General features: G+C 41.9%; 1 protein-coding gene across 1 annotated transcript in view; it reads right to left on the bottom strand.

The window, feature by feature from the left end:
* Positions 1–5819: 5819 nt before the first annotated feature.
* LOC121926755 (cytosolic phospholipase A2 epsilon-like) overlaps positions 5820–22129 on the bottom strand; it is a 48862-nt gene continuing 32552 nt past the window's right edge. Inside the window, exons 14-20 of the mRNA XM_042460002.1 lie at positions 19086–19200; positions 11430–11567; positions 11069–11176; positions 9446–9643; positions 8430–8596; positions 7730–7916; positions 5820–6597 (exon numbers count right to left, since the gene is read on the bottom strand). Of these exons, the coding sequence (XP_042315936.1) occupies positions 6371–6597; positions 7730–7916; positions 8430–8596; positions 9446–9643; positions 11069–11176; positions 11430–11567; positions 19086–19200 (1140 nt within the window). The 3' untranslated portion in view covers positions 5820–6370. The remainder of the gene's footprint in view (positions 6598–7729; positions 7917–8429; positions 8597–9445; positions 9644–11068; positions 11177–11429; positions 11568–19085; positions 19201–22129) is intronic.

The following is a 22129-nucleotide window of genomic DNA, read 5'->3' as shown; positions in this document are numbered from 1 at the left end:
GAAGAGGTTTGAGCATTGGACGGTGACTCTGCAGTTCAGGGTATGATTCCCCAATTGGCCATGAAAACTCACTGGGTGACTTGAAAGCATACAATAACAAACAGCTGAACACGTTATCTGTACTCTAGATCTCAGAAGATTTTTGTATATGGATATAAATCCAGAATGAATGTTGTGACAGATATTCTCACAAATATTTGCATACAAACATGAACATATATTATGAAACTATAAAGGTAGTCCCTTACAGTTTCCATGGAACACAAACCCTTTTTATCTATAAAAAGCACAAGGGGCAATGGAAGAAAGAGGCTGAGGAGAGCTGAAGTGAATGTATAAAAAGCACCAACTGAAAAAGTTAACGGAGGGCAGAATTATAGCTAATAATTTCAAACACAACCTTCATACCTTCTCATGGATATGTAGTAGGATAAAAGCTTGCATGTGTCCAATCACAAATTAGGTTCATTCTTCATCCAGAGCATTTTCCTCCATTACTCAGTTATAGATGGCTTCCACATAGTCATTCTTCTTAAAGTAACTTTCCAAGCTCTTCATTTAGATTTCCTGCATGGCAGGAGGTTGGACTGGATGGCCCTTGGGGTCTCTTCCAACTCTATGATTCTATGATTCTATGACTGACTATTGAGGAGGCATTTTTGCTCTGGTTAAAGTTAACAAAAGGCCCAGAGTTCTCTAGAAAGAAAAAATGTCTTCCCTTTCATACTTACACCATCTGATGGTAGCAATATACATTGTTTCTTTTTTTTAATTAGGGGAATAAAATCAATTATGTGGTTAATTTTTTGAGACCAAAATTATATTTAACATGATAGTCAGAACAAAATGGAGTTTGACATATAGTCAGTGGCCCACATTTGTGGCTTTAGTTTTTGCAGGTTTGATTACTTGCTGATTTAATTACTATGGTCTATCCAGGAATCTCTAGGTCCTCCAGCATGTGATTATCCAAATTTTTTGTTATAGGTTAACGGTCCCAGAACATATCTCTCATGTTAAATGTGGTCTAAGTATGGGGGGGGGCAGCATTGTAATATATTTCTGTGTGCCTTTGAGTGAGATCCCTGAAGTCCAAAGCCATTGTTTCTTGTTACAGTGAACTAGAAAGCAAGACAAAATGGAATTATCTTGCTATGAAGCATTTAAAACATGCCTCTAATTATAGAATGCCAGCTTTGATCCATTGAGGAGAAAAGAGAGGAATAGATCTCATTCCTTGGTCACAAGGAAAAGAAAAAGATGAGAAGAAAGGTGCAGTGTTTTGCAAGGTGTGACAATGCACTTCACTCAGCAAAATGTTACATACATGGGTAATACATATATGGTGGGAACAAGGCCGGCCAGGTAATGGACTTTATCTTGATCAACATTCTTAAAGATGGTGTGGGACAATTCACAGAAGGGAGAACTAATAGTGAATTATCCATACCATCACCAGATAGTGTCTGGACATAGCCATAATTTTTTTATTAATTTAAAAAAGAAGCATATGTATTTACAGAGTAGGTATGAGTTAATTAACATTCATGCAATGCAGTTCTTTGTTTTATCAGTATACCTTCCCCACCGTCTTTTAACAGATACTCTCAGAGAAGTGTGTGTAGCACTGAAAATATGCATTAACTAGATGAAAAATTTTGAAGGTTGAGCTAAAGGATTAAGGGATTAAAGACTTACTCATAACTGTAGGTACATAACAAATAACACTCAGGCTCACCAGCTTTATTGTAAGTCAAGATAAAGATGATACTAGTTACATACTTTAGTGCTACATGGCTGTTTATTAAATACAGTATGGCCGCGTCATACACAGGCTCGCCATATGCAGCTTTCCACTTATGTGGAAAGCCACACACCAGAAGAGGCAATGGTGCATGCGGCCATGGTGCACACATCGCTCTGTGCCACAGGCATGAGCCCCATTGTTTTCAATTGGGCTCGAGCATACAAATAAGGTTAGGGGGCACTGGAGTTGGCAGAGGGAAGGATGAGTGTAATAGGACCTCTTTCAAGCCTTAGGTTCCTTTTTCCTTCCAGCCTCAGAAGGCTCCCAGTCACTTACACTTTGTAAAGTTGAAGGCTTTCACAGCTGGAATCCATAGTTTTTTGTGGTGTTTTAGGGCTATGTGACCATGTTCTGAAAGAATTTATTCTCTGAAGATGCCAGCCACAGATGCTGGCATAACCCAAAACCCCCACAAAAAACATGCTTTCCCTGCCCCTCACACCAAACTTCAACACTATTCCTAAATTCAAGGGGTCAGGATCCCACATGTCTAATCAAACAGGTTTTGATATTTTGGATAACATGTAAGATCTTGTTTATAGTTCATAGAAATTGCTTCAGACAGAGAAATCCACTGTAAAAAACCCAATAATAATAATAATAATAATAGGAAATCCGGGCGGCTTACAACAGAGGGGATAATAGATGGTTCCCTGCCCTCAGGCTTACAAGAAGGTAAATGCTGTAACTTTTATTGAATACCATTAAGAAATAAAGTGTCTTATATGGGCTATTTTAAGATTAATATGGTTACTTTATCATCATTCAAATAACTGGCCTTTAAATAATCTTCATTGCACTATCTCTTTCAACAGGATTACCACCTACCCTCTGACTAGACTAACCAAACCAGCCAACTGACTCTGGCTCTCTGACTCCCTGTCTGCCCTAGTCTCACTGACCAACTGTGTCTGCCCCAACTCCTGCCTTTATACAGTACATGCTAATTCCCCCACAGTCCCACCTCAAAAGCCTTCTTGAACTGCGATTGGCTGCTAGGAAGTCAAATCTGCTTCTGTTCATTAAATAGCTTATTAGGGGAAGTATGAGCCAAACTGAGATCGTGTAATGTTTGTGGAGGGTTTCTATGCCTGTTTTTTCCATCATGCTGATTTCATGCTTCCTTTACATAGTGGGAAGATAACTCCCCCTTAAAAAAATTAATTGTTGTTAATATTGTTGCCATTGCAAACAGTAAGGCACAGGAGGGGCAATTCCAGTTTGGAGCAAAGGGTTAATGTTCCTGCCCTGCAACCACTGGTCTCAGTGCTGTAGGGAGGAGTCATGATGTCTCTCAAGATGGAAAAAACACATTCACACCTTGCTGAATGACAAGACAAACTGTCATTTCTATGAAGCAATCACTTCTAGTCAATGCATTCCAGAAATGATGCATGCTCTTCCTTGGAATCTCTTTGAGTGTGTGTGTGTGTGTGTGTGTGCGTGCGTGCGTGCGTGCGCATGCACGGTTTGTTAAAAGAAATCAGAACAAGGAGAGTGTCTTTTTGACTTCACAATATGCAAACCAAAAAAAAAAAAAAAAGTTTCAAGCAAGCATGGATAATGCAAACAAGTGACCTCTTAGAACATTATCACACCAGGTTACTAAGATGCCACAATTGTGTTAGTGTAGGAAATGCAAGCAAACCAGTTTGGGAACAGTCATTTTCACACAGGTCTTTAAAAATGCCATGGTGCTGCTATAGTCCTGGGCTCAGTTTTCTACACAGTGGCCTTCACAACTCCACCTTCTTGCCCTTCCCAGCATGTCTTTCACTCAGTTTTTTTTCAATTGCATACCCACAGCAATTGATAGAAAAGAAAAGAAGAAGAAAAAAACAGCCTGCTTGGGAATCGCAAGTGGGAGAGGGGCATTATCATGCCTACTTGCATCATGTGACTACCTGCATATCAGAACTGCAATGGGAGGAACTTATCACACATGAATCAATAGTGGAAAAGCAGCACAATTGGGGCCATTGATGGGTTTTGTCTGTTAATGAAAAACAGCACTCAAGGAACGGATGGAAGAAGAAGCAGCTACAAGACAGACATGGACACCGACACTGTTATCTTGCTGTAATTCTGCTTTGGCAGTCTCATGTGACAAAGTCCCTAAGATTTTTATATATATCACTTCCATTTAAAAAAACCAAAAACTAGAATTGGACTTTCCTTTTTTTCCACCCCAAAACTGTGCAGCAAAATAAGGGAGGTTATTCCAGTTCAGGCCCTCCTACATGCATTTCTTTCACCATTTGATTACATAACGCTTGGTACCTGAAGGTGTGGACTTGCTTCACTTAAGAACATTGTGGGTAAGCTGACATAGGGTGATGTATTTTATCTGTGCTATTAAATCATTTCATTCACAAAGTGAATACATTGCTCAATGCTACAGTCATATCACCGATTTGAATCAGACCCAAAAAGACACATGATAGCATTTTCATACTCCAGGTATGTGGGAAGGACATCTGTGAGCAAAGTGGGGGTGCTGAAGAATGGAGCAGGTAGGTAACTAATAAATCCTTGTGTCCCCCCCCCCCCCGGGCATAATGACATACTTGATGGAAGAGATGTAGTGATACTCCACCATTGCTTATACACCCAATGCTTATACATGGATTGGGTAACATGCGCACTGTCCCAAGCATGGCACACTGGGTATGAATGATGGAAAGAGTCGTCTAGCATATCTCGATGACACAAGGTTGGGGAAGAGCATGTTTATGTTATAACACCTGTAAGAACACTCCATGGAGATACAATGACTTCCTTCTCTTCCCTTGTACATCACCATGTAAATCAGTTTGAGTTCAAGGGAGGAAAGGCACAATGTCAGTGTAACCAATAGAGGATAATAAACACAGCCTCTTGTTTTTGTGGCTATCTAGTATAAAGTGGATGCATTTGTGCTGCCATGAATTTCTCCAGCATTTGCTGTATCCTGCAGCTATTCCAGACATGTGATCCTTTGACTTCTGGGTGAGGAGTCATGGCAGCTTGATGTCCCTGTACAAAGCTCTGCTGCAGGGAAAGCTTAAGTGGCAAATTGCTAATTTTGTTAGGAGGCAAGTTCCAGTCAGTGAAAACTCTCTCTGAATAAACTCTCTCTAAAACACTGCTCCTCATGAGGACACTGCTATTTCATTGTGTTCAGAAACAAGTTGAGCAGTGGTGGAAGTTCAAGATTAAGATCAAGTTTAAAGAATTCAAATGAATCTTGAAAGGACACTGGGCCAGTGAAAATCCTCACTTTCTTAATCTTAAACTTTCTTTAACTATTTAATTTAGTTCTTCTGATTAGTAGTGAGATATCCTACACTCAAATGGATTGGGTAACATGTGCACTGCCCCTAGCATGGCCATACTGGGTGTGGATGATGGAAAGAGTCGACCAGCATATCTTGATGACACCAGGTTGGGGAAGAGCATGTTTATGTTATAACATTTGTAAGAACTCTCCCTGGAGATACAGGTGACTCCCCTCTCTTCCCTTGTACACCACCGTTCCATGCCATTCCATTCCGGTTCCTGCAAGTGCCATGTGATAAACTTAATAGAGTTGGAAGAGACCCCAAGGGCATCCAGTCCAATCTTCTGTTCATGCAGGAAAACACATTCAATGTTTTTTCTGCACAGAAGGTGCTCTTTCCTAGGCAGAAAATGCTAGTTTTTGTTCAAGAAAAAACATGGACAAATTTTATGCAGAATAAGTCCCAAGCAGCAAAGATTCTAGTCAGTCCAGTTTTCTCCCTATCAGGGTTTCCTGACATTTGAGAAACACCTTTTCAACCATTTCTGAATATTGTTTAATATTCATTCTATCCTTCTCTACCACCTTCTGAAGGAGACTGAAATGATGCATTGTGTCAAAAAGCATAGCTCTGTTCCACATACTCATGAAAGAAGGATGAACAACACATAACTTTCATCATTCCATGGCAGTTTATATTACTGAACACCACATTTACTTCTTCAATTACTTTAACAGTTCAGCTTTGCACACAGCGCTCAACGACACACCAGTCTTAATAAACATACAAATTTTCTCTCTTGAAAAGTGGTGCACCTGGGATGAGGTGAGGTGAGCAGAAGGCACTGTTGTGGAATCCATGCTTCCTACATGCATATCATCACTCACTTTTGCCATTCTCAAGGATGAATTTGCACTTATAAATAAAAACCAAGTCATGAAAGTTTTTTTGCCATTGAATGCTCTGTTGGTGAATCAAAATAATTCAAGTCTGTACTTTACCAGTGTCTCTATGGTGCTAGACTCAAATCAAGGAATGCTATCTTCCAGTTCCATCTTTTTGAATCTTGAGTGAATCATGTATTTTTGAGCCATCACCTCCCAGAATCCACTTAACACAATTCTGCAGGGGGGGAAATGTGTCTTCTATGATGAAAAGATGGTTCTAAACCATTGTTGCTCAACTGGGATATGACAAATGGTAATAATAATTCCCCATGTAGGTAATGCTGGCCAATAGCACAAATGAACAAAATGTGGTAGCTTCCAGAGTAAGTAAATAAGGACAATTAATTTGTAGAACATTAAGAAGAAGGGAATAAAGACTTCTGCTGTTTCTTTCGTTCTATTGCTGTACGCAAAGCCTGAAGAATCAACTGTTCATTATTAAGGATATTGTAGTTAGTCAGATTCACCAGCTTGTTGAAATTTGCTTCTGAGTATTGTATCATGCCAGTAGCATATGGAGAAAAAATAGTGCTGGTGACATTAGCTTGACCTTCCTCCATCTCACTAGGACTACGTTCCATACCTATGGAAACAAAGATAGAGAAGTGAGTATCCAGCTTTATTGCTTAGTAGTGTTCTAAGCCTATCCTTTAATCAGCACACTGAATATCGTTTCAGAGAGGAATATTTGTGTATCTTGTCAATTAGCTCCCATTTTTATTTGAAATTTATTTGAAATACAATTCACTAGTGCCAAATAATAGCAAATGACCTGAGTATTCTTTAGGAGAAGAGTGAGAGGGTTACATGTATTCATCAGTACTTAGGGAAATTTGCATATTAATTGTTAAGCAACTTGGAGAAGCACTTCACCTTCTAGTGAAAAGTGCAGGATGATGGAGGAAAAATGGCATGTGCCAGCTTAGTAGAAATCAGGAAAAATGTTTCATAATGGAAACATACACTGCAGAGTTAGAAAATCCCCTAAGATCATCTTGATGAACAAGTAAAGCATCCCTGAGGTGTAAAACCTTCCAACGGGAGATTTTAACCCCTTCTGGGCTAGTCAGTTCCATGGACAAACAGCTCTTCCCATCAGGAAGTACTTACTAAAATTTAGAGGGATCTCGCTTCTTTTCATCTGTTTCATTAGTTTCCTATCCCGTAGAGGAGCAGAAAACAAGTTTACTCCACCTTCCATGTGACAAGGCTTCAGACTGGTGGTGCAGTGGTTAAATGCCTGTACTGCAGCCACTCACTCACAAACTGCAAGATTGTGAGTTCAATATCAGCCAAGGGCTGAAGCTCGAGTCAGGCTTGCATCCCTTCAAAGTCACTAAAATGAGAACCCACCTTGTTGGGAGCAATTGGCTTACACATTGTAAAGTAAAAAACTTAGGGAGTGCTTAAGTGCACTGATAAGCGGTATAGAAATGTCTTGCTATTGCTATTGCTATTTTGAAGATGGGCTATTATATGGCCTCTCAATTTTCTCTTTTGCTGGATAAAGACACCAGCAGGGTTTTCCATTACCAAAAGAGCAAGTAAAAGTTTATGTATGCATTATTTTGTTTGGCTTTTTGTTGTTGTTGTTGTTTGTTTGTTGTTCCAACATGCATGCACTTTCCATTTTAGCCATGGACTTGCACATACTGGCGTGAGAGTCAGCAGACAGAAAACTCATGTAGTCCTCAGTATTGCTTTTCTGAACTTACCTGGTGCTTTGTATTTTTGGAAGGTGTCACATACCAGTGGCATGTATACCAATATAGGGGCCTTTGGATTATCTGCTTCATCAAACACATAGCACTCCTTGAGATGTTCCCTGTCTTCTTCAGTCAGCACAATCTTAGGGAATGGAATGCCTTGTTCTGCATAGTACTTTGTGGACAAGTCTAGAGGCTAGAACATCAAACATGAATAAAATCAGAACCCAAAGAGATAAAAAAAACAACCTGGATTTCACAAAGGCTAAGAGTTCTAGTATACACAGACACCTAGCCAGGATACTTTGAGCATAGGAAACAATCTATAAGATGGTGATGCGGAAGGAAGAGCCCAAATCCAACCTTTGGAAGACCACTTTACTGTCCAAGTGCCTGTTTCACACTTTTTCAGCAAAGGTTTCCAGGGTCAGAAAGAATTCCCTGTGTACAAAGACTATTAAGGGTTGAGCCTACATCTTTGGGGAGGTGTCAAGGGAACACTAAACAGTACCACTTAGAAGTCAATATTTTTGAAATGTGTTCAATTAATTTCAATGCTGGTTTGTTTGTTTTTTACATGTGTAGCTACACTAGATTGGCTCAAGCCTCTGCCACCTGGGTCTCCAAATCACTTTGTTTTAATATGTAAAAGAATTAATTAGAATGCTACTGGTAATCAACAAGTTGCAAAAGATAATAATCTTCTCACCAGAAGCTGTGATCCTCCACTGTAATTTAAATGCAAAATAATGTCCACTTTCCTCTCAGGCCTCAGAAGAGGAGGGCAGCTGGTATTGATGAAAGATGCTGTATCTACAAGTTCTAAATGTTCTTCTGTTTCAGTCAACTGATTAGGAAAAGAATCCAGCACCGTGTCTGAAAGGCAAATTGTTTAGATTCATATGCAACACTGTAAAACAAGGATATAGAGCAGTGGTTCCCAAACTTTGGACCTCCAGCTGTTTCAGCTCACAGAGGTCTCAGCAATCCTGGCCAATTGTCTGGGATTCTAGGAGCTGAAGTCCAAAACACTTGGGAGACTGGAATTTGGAAATCACTGGCATGGAGGAAGAGGGGGAAGGATACCTTGCAGAGTCTTCCATGTATCTTTAAGGGAGTCAAAATTATTGAGGTTCACCAAACCTGTTTCAAAGATCCTGATTTTTCCTCCCTCATTTTTGCCATCCCAGTACTTGCAAAAAAAGAGAAATATTAAAATCTGAACTTCAAAAGAATAAATCCCATTATTTATCTGCATAATTTATTCTGAATACACAGTGAGGAAGAAAAGGAATTGAGGAAGGAAAAAGAATTTTAGAAGGCCTATGGAGCTACAGAATAAGAATGACTGGACATACAGTCCCCTGGTACCCACTGTCATAGCATACTGAGACCCATCTCATTTCTGTAGCTTATACACATTGATGAGATCCTCTTTTTGTAAGCATGAATATTATTTTAATGGACCATGAATTTCTCAAAATGCTATACTATCTGTACATTATGGCTAGCATTCAATCTTGAGAGGAAAATAATTGGGGAGGCATCTTGTCTGAACAGACAGTTAATGAAGAAGATAGTCCAGACCTGTTAAATGATGAATAGATTGGTACATAGTCTTTGAAAATAGTTACAAGAAAGGATCATAAGAAAAAAGCCAGCATTAGAAAAAGAGAAAAGAAAGCAGAGGTGAAGACATCTTATTACATTTGTGCTTACTATTACCTTTCCAAGCACGAAAACTTTCATTCTCCAAGTATTTGTTATTTATTTGGAGACCCTTCATGAAATTATAATAGTGTGCAAGCACTGGACGCAATGTAATGACATCTCTAAGCACATTTGTGAGGGTACCATTAGGAACATAGAGATTTGTCGGCTGTGCATAGTGTCTCTTTGGCACAATTGGTGGAATGTCTTCGTCTGTGGAATAGAGGGAATGTTGTTGAGTTCCATGGTCCAAACTGTTTCTTTGTAGCAGCAATAAATATATAGCTATGATTATTAATGATAATAAGTAATGACAACAATCAAAAACAAGGAATGATTTTAAAGTTGTTGGCTTTGTTTTGTTTTGTATTGCCACTGGGCACTATGCTATAATACATTAAGAAAGGGAAAGCAGGTTAAGAATGATCCTTGAAATAGCTTTTAGTTACAATACGGCCAAGAGAAATAGTCTGTGCTCTAGGACTGTGTCCCCAATTTTCATGGGTCATCTCCAGATGGAAGACAAGGGTGCAAATTCTCCAGTCTGGGTGGATTCAGCTTCAGGAAAGAGGAAAGAGGTGAGTACAAATCTCCAGCTCAACTAGGAGAGCAGCAGCTTGCTATAATTTCCAAGGCTTAATTGATTTGTTGCTGCAATTTGCAAACTTTTCAGGAGGATGATAAATTTACTTAGGGCCAAAACAGACTCCCTTTAAAGCCACCATCCAGGCATCTTGAGAGTACAGCGTTCCAGTGATGGCGAACCTATGGCCTGTGTGCCAGATGTGGCACTCAGAGCCCTCTCTGTGGGCACACATGCTGTCACCCTAGCACAGTTTGCCAGAGTTTCTAACTAGAAAGCCAGAGGGACGTGGCACTTTGCAATAAATAAGTGGGGTCTGGGTTTCAGTTTGGGCATTCAGTCTGTAAAAGGTTCACCATCACTGTATACGCTGCATGCTTTGAAGCCACCATGCTGCACTACCTACTAATCAGAACACCACATATCCATCTGTAGGACTCACAATTTAAATACAATAAATAGACTAAAATGAAATCGGGTGTCAGTTTGAAATTTCGATGAAGTGGGATACATAGGAAAGGGAGGGGAAGGTGGAATGACAGTTCTCCCAAACTCTCCACTTCTAGCTATTTAGTGTGGAAGTAAATCCTCTCCAAATTTTACAGTAAAAGAGAACCCTAGAAGGGCCCTCCTTCCAGTCCTTCCAACATCATCCGACTTGGGAGGGAGTGAAAAGGCAGGCCCAACTCCATCAGGCCTAGCCTGAAGAAGAAGAGCCCTCCCTCCATGCCATCTGACAGCATCCGGCCTAGGAGGGAGTGAAAAGGTAGGCGCAGCTCCATCAAGGCTATCCAGAGCAAGAAGAAGGACCCTCCCTCCAGTCCATCTGCCATGGTCCAGGCCTCAGAGGGAGAGGAATTGCTGGACCTGATCCCCTTCCCCACAACCATTCCCTTCTCCTTTTGTGTCATGTCTTTTTAGATTGTAACCCTGAGGGTAGTGAACTGTCTGAATAACTATCTATAAGCCACTCTGAGATCCTTTAGGGCTGAAGATCGGGTTATAAATACCATAAATAAATATTGTAAATAAAGGGAAAGCAATACTCTACTAACCAGTATCAGTAATTTGGTCCCTTGTCCATCTGTGCCAGAAATCTTCTGAACAGTTTGACAAATAGAAGGCATCCAATACATTGGTGGAATATATGTTACTCCACATGCCTGGGAAGCACACAAAATTCAAAAAATACTTATTGAGATCCTATTCTCAAAACATTTTAAAGTCATGTTAATGTAATGATCAAACATATGGTAAAATTATTGTACATTCTTGTAACTAACACTAGCTGGCGGTGTAATAAAATTAACATATGGTTGGCAAAGAGTGAATTTTAAAATGCATGTAGCTGAAACAATTTAGACCAGTTTGCTTGGGGTTTGTTTGTTTGTTTGTTTGTTTGTTTAGATAACCCACCTTGTAGATAAGAGAGCCGAGATTCCGGGATCTTCTTCATCATGCGACCCATGAAGAATTCACTTCCAAAACTTTCTGCCTTAATGAAAGCTCCATATTTCAAGAAGCCTACTTCATAGGGCGTGCATTCCATCCACTCTGAAAGTAGCCATGCAAAGGTAATTACAAAAATCTCAGATCATTCAAATACTGGGGGTGTATTGGCAATAAATCTATTTTCAACCTCTTCATGATAGTAACTTTGTTAAGAGGGCAACAACAACACTTAGCACAGAGGAGTCAAGAACGCCTCAGACAGGGCAGAAGTAATCGGACTAGATAATATGAGAGACCCAAAATGTCCTCCCTTCTTATCCTCCTGACTGCTGTGTGATGCAAAATGATACTCTGAGCAGTGAGTTTCCACCTCTTCCTTTCCTGCTAGTTATCCTCTTAGCAATTCCTTAGAATTAAACTAGGTTATCCTAGTCTGTCTAAGAATGAAGTTCCTATTAAATGACTTTACACTGTTTTTCCAAGCTTTTGGTTCTTTGCACCTCAGTCAAGATCTGTAATCACTACACACACTCTTCACCAAACATAACACCTTTCAGTGTTCCATCTTCTGAGTGTGACTTTGAACTTAACAGCCCTTTCATTGGTCTTGTATTTGGTCTTGCTTCATGTAGCATTAACAACCTTTGTTGCAACTTGCTATGTGGATTGTTCCCTTTATTTGAACAGTCTATATTGCATGGCCATTTTTCCCTGGTTGTGCATGGGACGGGATCAGGTTGGAACAGGGGTAAATGGGTCTTATCGCACAGTAAATTGCTGCTGTGCTGCCACCCGACCATCACCCATCCCCAGGCATGCTCTGCCAGCCGATGTTGGTGATACGGAAGCTTTGTATATCATCAGTATCATCCAGCAGAGCATGCCTGGGGGATGGGGGATGATTGGGCAGCAGCAATTTACCATGTGATAACACCCATTTTTCCCCATTCCAACCCAATCCTGTCCCATGCTCGCCCAGGGCAAAAATAGCCATGCGATAATCTCCTCGGTCTCCCATTTTCTTATGGTCTACTTCCTTATCCTCCAGCAGCAGGACCTGGGTTGTTGCTGCAGAATAGCAATAGCAAGTACATTTCCATACCACTTATGAGTGAACTAGCACTCCCTAAGTGGTTTACAATGGGTAAGCCAATTGCTGGGTACACATTTTACTGACCTGTGAAAGGATGGAAGGCTGAGTGGACCTTGGAGCCCTCCTCTAGGATCGAACTTACAATGTTGTGGCTGCAGTATCGGCATTTAACCACTGCACCACCAGAAGACAAAAGAAAAAACTATAGATTTGGTACTGCTAGCAGGGTCCAAAAATAAGCAAGTAAATGGGCCAAGCTGAAAAGAATTGAAAACAATTGTAATTGTGCAAATAATTATAACTTTCATGGCCTAGCTGTCTGGTTTAAGTGGCTGCTCCTAAGCTATAAAACTCGCTCCCAAAGGAGGTACCGCTGGTCCTCTCTGTGCAGTCTTTTAGCCAGCCAGTAAAGACCAGTTTATTTAAATAGGGCTTCTACTTTTAATTGGCAGAGGCAGAAGTATTTTAAATATGGTGTGTTGTATTGTTTGCTATATGTCAACTGTTTTCAATTTTTTAAAAAATTAATGTTTTAATTAGATTGTTTTTTTTAATTTTTTAGGTGCTGTTTTATTGTTTGTTTTCACTAGATTTTGTTTTAACTTCTATTGTAACCCACTTTGGGTCCCATATTGGGCCAGAGTGGGATATAAATTAAATAAACAAATAAATTGTTGAAAGAGGACTGAGACAGAGATCTGTTTGGGTTGCTCTAGCAGAGGGATGGGCATTGATGCCTCTCGAGATGTATTAGGACCACAGTTTCTATTCACTGGCCATGTTGGTTTGGACTGATAGAAGTTGTGGACTTCTGGAGAAACAAAAGTTACCCATCCCTGCTCTAAGAGCTATCAGAACTCATACAGGTTATAAGGTACTGGAAACTTCCAGTCTATTTTGTTTAAATATTCACAATTTTAAATTATAATTATAATTATAATAAATTTTATTTCTACCCCGCCCTTCCATAGATATGATCAGGGCGGCTTACAAAATTTAAAAACATTACAATAGAAAATGAAGATTCAAATATAAAAGTTAAAAACATTACTACAAAAAACAGGAACAGGAAATCGATAAAATACACACATCAAGGGCAAAGAGAAGGAAAAATTAATTTACAGTGGACCGGGGTCAAAAGGGGAAAAAGGGGCAGGAAAAATGAACAATCTACCTAAGGTGGGAAGGCCAACCAAAATAAATACGTCTTCAGATTTTTCTTCACCCCTGTTCATGATACAGGGGTGGAGGTGGCAGTAACTGCTTTTAAGTAAATAAATGAAATTGAAGCTAATCTGTACTAACGTGTTGTGGGTTAGCGGACAGTGGAGGCAAAATGCCATACATTTGTCCCTCCTCATTCACAGACTTCCCATTCATGGTTTTGAGTTTCCATGGACAGCAAGCCAGGAGGGGCAAAATGGCGTGCGCAGGAGCACACCTACATTAGAGTCAATGGGGCTTGACTATCAACATTTTTTCTCGTTCACGGGGGATCCAGAATGGATCCCTCACAAACAGTGTCTACTGCATATACCCAATAGTTCAAGTAAATCACTGTTTCAGGCTCTTTCCACATCAGTTTATACTGCAGTAAATGAAGCTATTATTTATTATTCATTTCTTGCAAATGCTCCAAGAAATCTATTAGAGTTTCAAAACAAAACTGATTTTGACAGTTATTCTTTCTAGCTTCAATCCAAAGATGAATTAACTTAAAGAGTTGATTGGTGGAATATTTCCTGACCTTTCCTCTCTTCCCTGATCCCCCACACAATTCCTCTAGGGAGTCAGAGGCTGGAAGTTACTGCTGCTCAGGGACGTAGCCGGGGGGGGGGATTTCTTGGGGTCCGGACCCCCCCCTTCCATTAGAAAAATGAATGGTGTGTGCTGCTGCGCCGCCGCCGCACCCAAGCCCCATTATAATGATGGCACTTAGTCTGGACCCCTCCCCCTTCCTAAAATCCTAGCTACGTCCCTGTGCTGCTGGTGGTGGAAATACCCACATATGGACTTGGACCCTATGATAAGTAAACTTGGGGGCTCTCCAGACCGCCCCAAAAGGGCAGGATGGAGGCACCCAGTTTTCCTCCTTAGGGGCACCAGAACAGCCAAACCATGCTCTGTCCCGGGTTCTTCTTGGCACGCACGGATGACATCATCAATGTGCCATTGGCTCACTGTGATGCGTCTATGACACAAGCACGGTGTGCAGAGGTGCGGGAGGCTGCCGTGATGGCGGTGGCGGTGGCACGTTCTAGGGTTCCGGAGAATGTGGCTGTTGCACACTCCAGAACCCGAGAACCGGGGCAGGCACGCTGCTTCTTGCCCATCTGTCTCAGGCCTTAATAAAGTTATGAGAAGGAAATATTCCATCTCCAGCAACTCCTCACAACCACACACCCAAACTGGGATAAGTATATAACTTTGCATAAATTGGAATAACCCTTAGTCTGCTACGCTGAAGCTATGCAACAGACAGAAATGGCTAAACTCTGGTAAACTTGGAGCTTATCCCAATAACAAATAAGCTGTTTTACCTCTTCTGGCTTGAATTCAGGATCCAGGATGTTCCCGGATGATATCATACCTAAATCGCTGCCTATCTAGCTGGGATGCCACCACCCAGATCCATCCCAGGTTGAAGCCTCACTCAGCCAGCACTTTTTCAAAGCTGGGGAGCTTCTGACTTCAAAAACTGGCTGGCTGGCCAAGGCTTCAACCCAGTATGCATCCGGGTGGCAGCATCCCGACTAGTTAGGTGGCGATATTTTTATTAATGGGATATGTTCCCTTGTTTGAATAGGGTTGCTGGGTGAAATAAGAGGCAGGACTTCTGTACATTTAATGGTTGTTTGTCACTTGTTGAAATTTCCTTTTCTGCACAACCATTAAAGGGATACAAGCCCTGTTCCTTATTTCACCTGGCAACCCTCTGTTTGAGTAAAGTTACTAGGGCTCCTAAGCCTGTCCACCAGCTGTGGTACATGCCTGCAGCTTCTTCCCTGCCTGACAGGGTTCTGCCCAGCCTGTGGCTATGAATGGGACCGCTGTACAACTCTGTCCCTCAGACTACTCCCCTATAGCTTCAGAGTACACGTTTGTTGTGTCTGTGTACCTTCAAATCATTTTTGGCTTATGGCAGCCCTAAGACGAACCTAGCACTGGATTTTCTGGGGCTGAGAGTATGTGTCACCCAGTGGGCTTCCATGTCTGAATCAAACCCTGGAAGACCAGGGTAACAGTCTGACACTCAAACTATTATACCACACTAGTTGTCAGAAGAATATACTTTACCAGGGTGACTAGGCATAGTTCTTTACCAGGACATGTCCTACATTTCAGCCTTCTGTCCAGAAGGAATTCCAAAAGTTCTCCATTTGAAGCATGACTAAGAAAGATAAATTTATATTTTATGAGGGTTTTTAGGTTTTATTTGGTAATGCCCTACAGTCTTCTTTAATGTCCTACATTTTGCAGTGCCTTGTCCTCCTTTGCAGTTAGGCCATCTGATCACCCTGACTTTACTGACTACAAACCTTTCTACAGCTTAGGAAAGCCTATCACCCAGTGACTGCAAATGGTATAGCAGCCTTTAAACACACTGGCATGTTGAAATTAATTACAGTAATGCCTTTTACAAACCATATAACTGCCAAAGGCACAGCCCTGGAGTCCTTTTACCTTGCACACCAGGTTTCAGATTTCATGTATTTAAGTTATGGTGCTAAAAAGACATTTTCAAATAGCTATATATGCATGTACACACACTCACATATACACACAAGAATGTGTGCACCCGCATTAATATATATAAATATATTGGCATATATTCATCTTGCAGGATTTTTAGCATGTAGCATATGTTAGTAAGAAAAGGTCAGTTAGAAACTTCTTCTTATGCCTTCTGACACTCAACCTTCAAAAGAGGTTTTCAAACTGTTTTCAGTATATTTTAAACTTTTATTTAATTTTGTGTAATTGTTAGCCACTGTGAGTGTTATTTTTAATGAAAATGGAAGGATAACAGTGTGAAGGAAAAGGAAGAGGAAGTGGTGGAGAAGTGGAGCCGGAGAAGAAGAAACAACAAAGCTTATCACATGCATATTAACTCTGCTTACCTCTATCCAGTTTAAAATTTAATTCGGACAGTATTCTGATGTTATCAGATGGTTTTTACTGCTTAATTTGCAACCCAAATACAACCTGTGTCCATCTGCACTTCCAGAACCACTCCAGCAGCCATTTTCTTAACTCAGAAAACTCCCAGATCTAAAAAGAGCCACGAGGGAGCGTGACCCTGTTGGTGCTGCTAGACCACTCAGCGGCATTCGATACAATAGACCACAACATCCTCCTGGAACGCCTGAGAGAGTTAGGAATTGGAGGCACTGCGTTGCAGTGGTTCCACTCCTTCCTCTTGGGCAGGCTCCAGAGGGTGATGCTCGGGGACAGTTGCTCTTCAAAAATAGAGCTTAATTGTGGTGTCCCTCAAGGCACCATCCTGTCCCCTGTCCTTCATTTATATGAAGTCTCTGGGAGAAATCATCCGTGGATATGGGGCTGGGTGTTATCAGTATGCTGATGACACCCAAATATATTTCTCCGTGTCCCGGTCATCAGCGACAACAGATGGCATCTCTCCCCTCAACCGGTGTCTTCATGCAGTAATGGATTGGATGACGGAAAACAAGCTCAAGTTGAATCCAGACAAAACGGAGGTACTTACGATGGGGGCCCTCAAACCAGGTATTGGGCTGCAAGCTCCAGTCCTAGAGGGGCTCATGCTCTCCTCGAAGGACTGTGTTCGCAGTCTGCAGGTGCTTCTTGACCCATCGCTTCAGGTGAGGAATCAGGTGAATGCGATGGTCAAGAGCGCCTGTTATCAGCTTAAGCTGATACACTAGCTGCGCCCTTTCCTGGAACAGGATGACCTAGAAATAGGCTTGCCATAACCCGGCTGCAACCGGGTACTTCCCGATTTTGGGGGCCCGGGGCCCCTCCCGGCACGGGTGCAGCCCCAAAACCGGGAGCCCCCCGGTTGCAGCCTGGGTTGCTGCGCCCCTGGCAGGCCTCGCTGCCCTCCTCCTCCATCTCGGGGAGGCGGGGAGGAAGAAGAGGGCAGCGAGGCCTGCCTGGGGCGCAGGAGGCGAAGCTGGAGGCAGTGCCTCCCCGTGCGCCCGCGCCACCCTCCTCCTCCGCCCCCTCTCCCCCAGGCCGCGCGGAGGAGGCGAAGGTGGAAGGAGGCAGCATCTCCTCTGTGCGGGGAGGGGGAGAGGAGGCGGGGGAAGGTGGCGCCGGTGCGCGGGGAGGCGGGGGATTCCCCCGGGATTCCCCCCCCCCGAGGCCCTGGCTGGGGTTCCGCGATCGCGGAGTCCTCCCAGGCCTGGCTGGGGCTTGGAGGACGCTTCCTCCCAAGCCCCAGCTAGGCCCTGGCTGGGGCTCCGCGATCACAGAGTCCTCCAGGCTTGGCGGGGGCTTGGAGGACGCTTCCTCCCAAGCCCTAGCTAGGCCCTGGCTGGGGCTCCGCGATCGCAGAGTCCTCCAAGGCCTCGCTGGGGCTTGGGAGATGCTGTCTCCCAGACCCCAGCGAGGCCTTGGACAAGGTTTAAAAATGTAGGACTTTTTTTTTTAATTTCCTGGCCAGGAAACCCAAAAAAAGTCCTACATTTTAAAACTATGTCCTACATTTCTCCCGTTTTGGAGGTCCCCAGGGATGGCAACCCTACCTAGAAACCGTAGTACATGTGCTGGTAACCTCAAGACTTGACTTTTGCAATGCACTCTACATGGGGTTATGCTTGTGCCTACTCCAGAAACTCCAGTTGGTACAGAATATGGCAGCCAGGTTGGTCACAGGAACAGCCAGGAGTGACCATATAACACCAATACTGAAGTCACTCCACTGGCTGCCTATCAGTTTCTGGGCACAGTACAAGGTGTTGGTTATCACCTTTAAAGCCCTACATGGCTTGGACCCAAGCTATCTAAGGGATCGCCTGCTTCCATACAACCCGCCCTGTACACTCAGGTCCTCTGGGAGGAATTTACTACAGCCTGTAAAGACCAGATTGACGGCGACCTCCCAGAGGGCATTTTCTGCATCTGCTCCCAATTTATGGAATGGCCTGCCGGACAAGATCCGTCAAATTACCAATCTAGAGAGCTTTTAAAAAGCCATTTAAATGGTTCTCTTCCGGCAGGCCTTCCCAGAATAAAATACTCAGCCACGAATAAGACTTCCCATCTGTCGAACCTGCCCATGGCTATTGGGTTATTCTGGTTTTAGCATCTTAGTTTTTAATCTTATATTGTTTAATTTTGTTTTGTGGGTGGCATTATGTATATATGGGTGTAATTTAGCTTGTTGTATGCCACTTTGATTGCCTGGCAAAAAGTAGGATAGAAATTTAAAAATATTTATTTATTTATTTGGATGCTGCCCAAATTAAATTTTAAACCAGATAGAGGTAAGCTGAATTAGCATGCATATGATAAGCTTCAACATGTAATTGCCTAAATCTTACCTTTAAAATCTAGAGTGCTATACCTTTCCCTCACATTGAGACCAAGATAGATGGGAAGAGGGTTCTGACCCATATTTATTGCCTGCTGTTGATCTGAGAGCTTTCGGGGATCTGGCTGTTTGAAACAAAATAACAATTACCAAAAAAAGAGAGAGAGAGAGAGAGAGAGAGAGAGAGAAAATCAGAAAGGACCTGTCAAACATATGGACTACTAAATCTATTTCCATCTGAATGCTGAATAATCCAATTTTTAGAATAACTTCCTTTTTTCTGCATTGATAAATGCCTCATACCAAAAACACTAATTTCTATTTGATTTCTGTAAAATATAAATATTTTTTTCTTGTGATAAAACATACTGGCCCAAATCCAATTTCTTCTGACAATTAGGGTGGACCCACTGAATCAAGGGGAATCTGGTATTTCAACACATACATCCCACTGATTTTATGGGCATCCACCGATACAATGGGTCCAAGGTTCAGTTGATTCATTGGGTACACTGACTCAATGCTTACATAAGTTTTGACTTCCCATTTATTCAGTGATTTAGTTGGGACTAGTAACTGGATTTTCCAGTTAGCGTATTATTACTTTCAGTGTTTTGATATTTAATTATTATTGCTTTTAATATAAAGGCACATGAAGACAAAAAGGTTTTATGTTATATTGCCATATCTTTTATTGTACTGGAAAGGGGAATGATATGGAAGATAATGTCTATAATGCTCAAAAAATTAGTAGTTCAGATCACTATCAATCTACATTTCCATGGAAGATTTACACTGAAAGACGATTATCAAGATGCACAGATCTCTTAGGTATTTATGCTCTCTTGTTTCCTTTATGCTCAACCATACAAGAGAAATTTCTTGTGTCCATGATTGCTTATTAGGCCATATATAACTATTACAGTCTGGAACGTTCAAATGGTAGGTTGTAACAGTGGTTCAGTGCTGTTCTATGGTTTCTACTAAGAAAAAATACAGATTCTTATTATCACATGATACAGTGCATAAGGGCTTCCCCCCTAAAGAGCATATCCATACACTAGCAGCACTGCACAGTAGCATATCCCTACAGTATCTTCACTGTTATTATATAATTTTATGGACCAAATTCAGAATGAAGGTTTGACTTAATAATAGTTCAACATACCTAACATTCTTTCTTCTCTATTATATCCAGAGTAGAGATGCCAAAATGAAAACTGTAGATGGCTCCTATCTCTTTAAAGGATGTGTAGAAGAGAGAATCTCAGCAGGTATTGCTTGTCGTGCAACCTGTTAACAAGCAGCACCTGCTGAAATCCCCTTTTCTACACAATGATTAAAGGGACAGACATTCTCTCCAGTTTTCACTCTGACAACCCCAATCCAAATAACCCAGAAGGTGGCTAGGAGTGATGCAAAATTATTTCTGGTCATCCCATCAACAATGGGGCACTGAAGCATTCTGCAGCTATGGAGGAGCAAAAAATCAGCCAGTGCAATCCTCTGGGTGCCAGAGCATGACTACCACATTATCAGTTTTGTACTCTATTTTACAAAATTTAGTAACCCAACCCTGTATTGAAAACATCAGTGAGCTACAAATATCAACTATCTCTCCCAACAGAAATTCACCAACCACATGCATCTTTTGAAAGAGTGAAAAGTATAGACCCTGCTGAGATAGTATGATACTATAGTGAGAGCACTGTGTTTAATGTTAGGAATCTGTCTTTCAATGCAAGTTCTACTTTTGTTATGCCCTGCCTCCAGGAGTCAGGCATGTTCTCTGAGGAAGAGGCTGAGAGCCCAGGGGACATTCCAGGACTGCAACCACTCCAACAGCATCTGGAAGTAAGCCTGCAGCCGGTACCAAGACCAAGTTCCCAGAAGCAAAGTTTCCCTTTACCTGAGCTACATTTACCAGTACCTACTCTCACAGAGAGATGCCAGGATAAAGAGACACAGTGACATTCTCTGCACTTAAGTAGGAAGCAGGCTGCTATCTGAGAGCACCTGTGAGACCTTGATAAATATCCCAGCACTTCCCTTGGCCCACCATGGTTGACAATGATCCTATGTGCCTCGAGAAATGCCTTGCTGTTGTCTTGAACCTTGATAGATTACTTGTTGCCTAAGATCTTTCCTCAAACCTGCACTACTCTTTCTGATTTGACCTTCAAACCTGATGCACTGGACTGACTGAAACCTTTAAGTTTATTGCACGGGGCTTGGAGAACGGGAATGGAGTGGAATGGAATACATGGGAGAATGCCGCTCATGTTGTCAGGAATCCCCAATTCCATTCCCCATCCATCCCACAGCAGCCAATTTTGAAGAACGATTCTGAACAATTCTTCAAAATCGGCTGCTGTGGGACAGACGGGGAACAGATTGGGGACTCGCAGTGGCATCAGCGGCGTTTTCCCATGCGATAACATGCATTCCCCCCCATTCCATTCCCTTCCTGTTTCCTTCCCTTCCGTTCTGCTCTGTTCCCGTTCTCCAAGCCCCATGCTATAAACTTACTGTATATACTCATGTATAAGTCTAGAAAATTAGGTCAAAAAATTGACCCCAAAAACCTGAGTCGACTTATCCACGGGGCAGTGTGAGTACTGTACTTCAACTCTTATTTAAAAGAAGGAACCATCTCCTGATGGAAAGCAAAATTATAATATGTGAAGCACTGAACCCCCCCCCTCCCACTCTCTCATCCACCCAGTCTGAAGAATAAGCACATAGAGTTATGTCTGCTGGAATTTAATAAGTTCTTTGACATTATTTTGCTTTGCTTCATCCTTTAGATCCTTTGTTATATGCCCCTAAATTTTACCCTCGACTTATCCACGGGTCATAGCAAAATCCATAATTTTGGCCCAAAATCTTGCCCTCGACTTATACATGAGGTCAACTTATAGTCGAGTATATACGGTACTTGTTACAAACCTGTACTGGATTCTACAATCACTGCTTTTGCTGCCAAAAGACCTGGTAAGACAAGCTCCCTTTCTCCTTCTCCCTCAGTGCTGGAGATGCTGAATCAAATTGAAT

Source organism: Sceloporus undulatus, chromosome 1, assembly GCF_019175285.1.
Source record: "Sceloporus undulatus isolate JIND9_A2432 ecotype Alabama chromosome 1, SceUnd_v1.1, whole genome shotgun sequence".
Lineage (NCBI taxonomy): Eukaryota > Metazoa > Chordata > Lepidosauria > Squamata > Phrynosomatidae > Sceloporus > Sceloporus undulatus.
This window is presented reverse-complemented; position numbering and strand designations above follow the sequence as displayed.